This window comes from Onychostruthus taczanowskii, unplaced genomic scaffold (genome assembly GCF_017590055.1).
Source record: "Onychostruthus taczanowskii isolate IOZ18803 unplaced genomic scaffold, ASM1759005v1 scaffold855, whole genome shotgun sequence".
Taxonomy (NCBI): Eukaryota; Metazoa; Chordata; class Aves; order Passeriformes; family Passeridae; genus Onychostruthus; species Onychostruthus taczanowskii.
In genome coordinates this window covers 1-5,663 of record NW_024506498.1, presented here as the reverse complement: position 1 = coordinate 5,663, position 5,663 = coordinate 1, and the positions used below count along the sequence as shown (strand labels likewise).

Here is a 5,663-nt window from a genome sequence, read left to right as displayed (position 1 = left end):
GCAAACGGGGTCATTCCCTGTCCCAAAATCCCGGTTTTTCACCCCAAAAATCCCCAATTTTCCCACTGGTGAATGCCCCCCGGAGCCGATTTGATGATGAGGAGGATGAAGGCTGCGAGGAGAACACGCAGCTGCCTTGGGATCGCCTCATCTTGGAGCAAACGAGACGCTCCTTGTCCCAAATTTCGCATTTTTTATCCCAAAAATACCGGATGTCCCTCTGGCCACGCCCACACAGCCACAACAACCACGCCCCCTCCATAACCACGCCCATTTATGCAGATAACCACGCCTATGACCAATTCCCGCCCAATTTCCCGCCTCTTTTTGCCCCGCCCCCTCCGCTGGCCCCGCCCCCTGCCGCCGCCGCCGCCTCAGGAGCCGCCGCCAGCGGGTGAGGGGGGGAGGGGCCGCGCCTATCGCGGCTCTATCGCGGCTCTATCGCGACTTTACCGCCGCTTCTCGGCGCTTGGCGGATTTCCCCCAGCGGCCCCGCAGAGCCCCCGCTGCTTCGCGGGGCCTGGCAGAGCCCGTGAGGCCTGCGGGACCCCTGCGGGCCCGGTGGGACTGAGGAGACGCGGGAATCGTGAGGGGGTGAGGGGGTTTTGGGTGGTCGTGAGGGGATGAGGACGTTTTAGGAGTTCGTGAGGGGATGAGGGGATTTTAGGGGGTTTTGAGTGGGTTGAGGGGGTTTTGGGGGGTCGTGAGGGAGTTTTAGGGGTGCTGAGGGGGTCGTGAGGCGATGAGGGGATTTTAAGGGGTTTTAGGGCGTCGTGAGGGGGTCGTGAGGGGATGAGGGGGTTTCGGGGGTCGTGAGGGGATCTGGGGACATTTGGGATTTTGGGGATACTGAGGGGATTTGGGGGTCCTGGGGGAGGGTTCAGCATCCCGGGAGTGGGGTCTCGAGCATCCCGTTAAATTTTAGGGGGTTTTTAGGAGTGTTTGATGTGTTTTGGGGTGTTTGTGAGGTTTTTGGCGTGTTTGAGGGTGTCCTTGTGGGGTTTTGGGGTTTCTTTGGGATTTGGGATCCCCTATGAGCTTTAGGTCATCTTTAGCACCTCCCACCCCCAATTCCTCTCCTTTTAACCCCAAATTTTCTCTTCCAGCTCCGTCCCCCCCCCCACCTGGAACCATGGGGGACCCCGGGGCGCTGCCGGCGCTGCTTTTGGGGTTTTTTTGGGTTTTTTTGGGGGTTCCCCCCCGGGTGGGAGCCGGGGATTGCAAAGGGCAGCGCCAGATCCTGAGGGGACCCCGCGGCTTCGTCACCGACGGCCCCGGCAACTACTCGGTCAACGGCAACTGCGAGTGGCTCATCGAGGGTGAGGGACCCCGAAATCCCCCACATTCACCCCAAAATCGGGATCGGCGCCCCCGAAAACCCCAAAATCGGCCTCAAAAACCCCAAAATCTTGTGGGAAACGAAGCTTCCCCAGCCCGAACTCTGCTGTGAACGGGAGCTGCGAGTGGATCACGGAGGGGGAAGAGACCTCAAAATGTGCCCCAAAAACCCCACAGAGACCCCGAAAACGCTGAAATTCACCCCAAAATCTGGCTCGGCAACCCGAGAAGCCCCCAACCCTAAAATTCTCCTCAGAGAAACCCAAAATCGCCGCAGAGAAAGCCAAAAACAGCCCCAAAAACCCCTCAGACTTCAAAAGTCCACAAAGAGACGCCAAAATTTCTTGGTTTTTAAAAATAGGATTTTTGTAACATTTTTAATGGGTTTTGGGGTTTTTTGGGGTTTTTGGGGTTTGGGATCTTTTGGGGTCTCCCCTGACCCTTCCCCAGTTATGAGAACCTTACATCCGCAAGGGGGCGCCCTTCTCTTAAAGGGACCTTTATGGGATTTCAATGGGATTTTAATGGGGTTTCTTGGAAGTTTTTGGGGTTTTTTTAATAGGATTTTTTGAGGATTTTTTACGGCTTTTGGGGGTTTTGGGGGTTTTTGAGATTTAGGATCTTTTGGGGTCTCCCCTGACCCTTCCCCGGATGTGAGAACCTCACATCCACTAGGGGGCGTCCTCGTCTTAAAGGGACCTTTATGGGATTTCAATGAGAATTTTATAGGATTTTTTAGGGGTGTTTAATAGGACCTTTGGGATGATTTGGGGGTTTCTAAATGGGGTTTTTTTGGGTTTTTGGGGTTTGGGATCTTTTGGGGTCTCCCCTGACGTCTCCCCAAATATGAGAACCTCACATCCGCTAGGGGGCGTCCTCCTCTTAAAGGGACCTTTATGGGATTTCAATGAGAATTTTATAGGATTTTTTCCGGGTGTTTAACAGGACTTTTGGGATGTTTTGGGGCTTTCTAAATGGGGGTTTTTGGGGTTTTAGGGGTTTGGGATCTTTTGGGGTCTCCCCTGACCCTTCCCCAAATAGGAGATTGTCACATCCGCTAGGGGGAGCCCTCCTCTTAAAGGGACCTTTATGGGATTTCAATGAGAATTTTATAGGATTTTTTACGGGTGTTTAACAGGACTTTTGGGATGTTTTGGGGCTTTCTAAATGGGGGTTTTTGGGGTTTGGGATCTTTTGGGGTCTCCCCTGACCCTTCCCCAAATATGAGAACCTCACATCCGCTAGGGGGCGCTCTCCTATTAAGGGAATTTTATGGGATTTTTTCCAGGCTTTTGGAATTTTAACGGGATTTTTATGGGATTTGGGATTTATTTTGGGGCGGGGGCTTTTTGGGATGTTTTGGGGCTTTCTAAATGGGGGTTTTTGGGGTTTTAGGGGTTTGGGATCTTTTGGGGTCTCCCCTGACCCTTCCCCAAATAGGAGATTGTCACATCCGCTAGGGGGAGCCCTCCTCTTAAAGGGACCTTTATGGGATTTCAATGAGAATTTTATAGGATTTTTTACGGGTGTTTAACAGGACTTTTGGGATGTTTTGGGGCTTTCTAAATGGGGGTTTTTGGGGTTTGGGATCTTTTGGGGTCTCCCCTGACCCTTCCCCGGATGTGAGAACCTCACATCCACTAGGGGGCGTCCTCGTCTTAAAGGGACCTTTATGGGATTTCAATGAGAATTTTATAGGATTTTTTAGGGGTGTTTAACAGGACTTTTGGGGGTTTTTGGGGTTTGGGATCTTTTGGGGTCTCCCCTGACGTCTCCCCAAATATGAGAACCTCACATCCGCTAGGGGGCGTCCTCCTCTTAAAGGGACCTTTATGGGATTTCAATGAGAATTTTATAGGATTTTTTCCGGGTGTTTAACAGGACTTTTGGGATGTTTTGGGGCTTTCTAAATGGGGGTTTTTGGGGTTTTAGGGGTTTGGGATCTTTTGGGGTCTCCCCTGACCCTTCCCCAAATAGGAGATTGTCACATCCGCTAGGGGGAGCCCTCCTCTTAAAGGGACCTTTATGGGATTTCAATGAGAATTTTATAGGATTTTTTACGGGTGTTTAACAGGACTTTTGGGATGTTTTGGGGCTTTCTAAATGGGGGTTTTTGGGGTTTGGGATCTTTTGGGGTCTCCCCTGACCCTTCCCCAAATATGAGAACCTCACATCCGCTAGGGGGCGTCCTCCTATTAAGAGGAATTTTATGGGATTTCAATGAGAATTTTATAGGATTTTTTAGGGGTGTTTAACAGGACTTTTGGGATTTTTTGGGGTTTGGGATCTTTTGGGGTCTCCCCTGACCCTTCCCCAGTTATGAGAACCTCACATCCGCTAGGGGGCGCTCTCCTATTAAGGGAATTTTATGGGATTTTTTCCAGGCTTTTGGAATTTTAACGGGATTTTTATGGGATTTGGGATTTATTTTGGGGCGGGGGCTTTTCCCCTCTGACCCCTCCCCACGATTCCAGCCCCCAGCCCCAGGCACAGGATCCTGCTGACGTTCACCTTCATGGACACGGAGTGCACCTACGATTACCTGTTCGTGTACGACGGCGGCTCCACGCGCAGCCCCCTGCTGGCCGCGCTGAGCGGCAGCTCCCTGCCCGCGCCGCTCGAGGCCACCTCGGGGAAGGTGGGCACGCGCTCGGAGCGCGGGAATCAGCGGGCTTTGGGGGGGTTCTTGGGGGGATTTTGGGGATTTTTTGGGAATTTTTCGGGGATTTTTTGGGGAATTTTTCGGGGATTTTTCGGGAAAGTTACAGGGATTTTTTGAGGATTCTGTTGGGATTTTTCGGGGATTTTTTTGGGAAATTTTCGGGGATTTTTCGGGAATGTTACAGGGATTTTTTGGGGATTCTGTTGGGATTTTTCGGGGATTTTTTGGGAATTTTTTGGGAATTTTTCGGGAATGTTGCAGGGATTTTTTGGGGATTCTGTTGGGATTTTTTTGGGAATTTTTCGGGAATTTTTCGGGGATTTTTTGGGAATTTTTTGGGAATTTTTCGGGAATGTTGCAGGGATTTTTTGGGGATTCTGTTGGGATTTTTCGGGTTGGGAGATTTTCAGGGTTTTTTTTTTTTTTGTATTTTTGTTTTGGAATTTTCCAGGGATTTTTTGAGACTTTAAAAAATTTTTTTTGAATTTTTGGGGAATTTTTCCGAGATTTTTTTGGAATTTTTTTTGTCTTGGGAATTTTTCCGGGATTTTTTTTTTTAAATTTTTTGGGAATATTTTGGGGATTTTTTGAGGGATTTTTTTTGAACTTTTTTTTTTTTTTACTTTTGGTGGGAATTTTTTTGGGATTTCTTGGGAATTTTTCAGGGATTTTTTTTGGAATTTTTTTGGGAATATTTTGGGGATTCTTTGAGGGATTTTTAAAATTTTTTTTTTTGGGATTTTTGTGGGAGTTCCTGGGGTTTTCTTTTGTTTATTTTCTTTTAGTTTTGTTTTGTTTTGTTTTGTTTTTTTTAAATTTTCCAAGGATTTTTTTTTTTTGTAGATTTTCAGGAGTGGTTTTTTTTGTATTTTTGTTTTGTTTTGTTTTGTTTTTTTAAGTTTTTCAAGGATTTTTTTTATTGGGAGATTTTCAGGGTTTTTTTTTTGTATTTTTGTTTTGGAATTTTCCAGGGATTATTGTTCTGGATTTGGGGAATTTTTGGGAATTTTTTAATATTTTTGGGGATATTTGGGGATTTTTAGGGTTTTTTTGGGAAAATTTGGGGATTTTGGGGGATTTTTTGGGAGGGTTTTGGGGCTTTATTTTGATTTTTTTGGGAATTTATTTTGAATTTTGGGGTTTTATTAAATTTATTTTGGCTTTGGGGAGATTTTTTTTGGGAATTTTGGGGATTTTTTTTAAATTTTTTGGGATTTTTTTTGGAATTTCTTTTTTTTTTTTTTTTTTTTTGTTTGTTTTTTGGGTTTTTTTATTTTTTTGGGAGATTTTCAGGGGTTTTTTTTTGTATTTTTGTTTTGGAATTTTCCAGGGATTATTTTGGGAATTTTTCCGAGATTTTTTTGGGAATTTTTCAGGGATTTTTTTAGGGATTTCTTTGGAAATTTTTTTTAAAATTTTTGCATCCTGGTGTCATAAGTTTCTTTGGTTTTTTTTTTTTTTTTTTTTTTTTGAGATTTTAAAAACTTTTGGAGGATTTTTTTGGGAATTTTTTTCTCCTTTTTTTTTTGATTTTTCGGCCGGATTTTCTAACATTTAAAACCCCTCTTTTTTAGTTTTGTTAGGAGATTTTTTTTTTAGGGTTTTTTTTTTTAATCCTTACCTTTCCGCCCCCCCTAACCCCCCCAAAATCCCAAATTTCCCC

At 45.9% G+C, this 5,663-nt stretch overlaps 1 protein-coding gene across 1 annotated transcript; it reads left to right on the top strand.

The window, feature by feature from the left end:
* Positions 1-376: 376 nt before the first annotated feature.
* LOC121346842 (multiple epidermal growth factor-like domains protein 8) lies at positions 377-3,976 on the top strand (the record flags this gene model as incomplete). Its single annotated transcript, XM_041424966.1, has 3 exons — positions 377-394; positions 1,107-1,319; positions 3,813-3,976. Coding segments are annotated over exons 2-3 (351 nt in total), but the record flags the coding sequence as incomplete, so codon positions are not given.
* Positions 3,977-5,663: the final 1,687 nt, after the last annotated feature.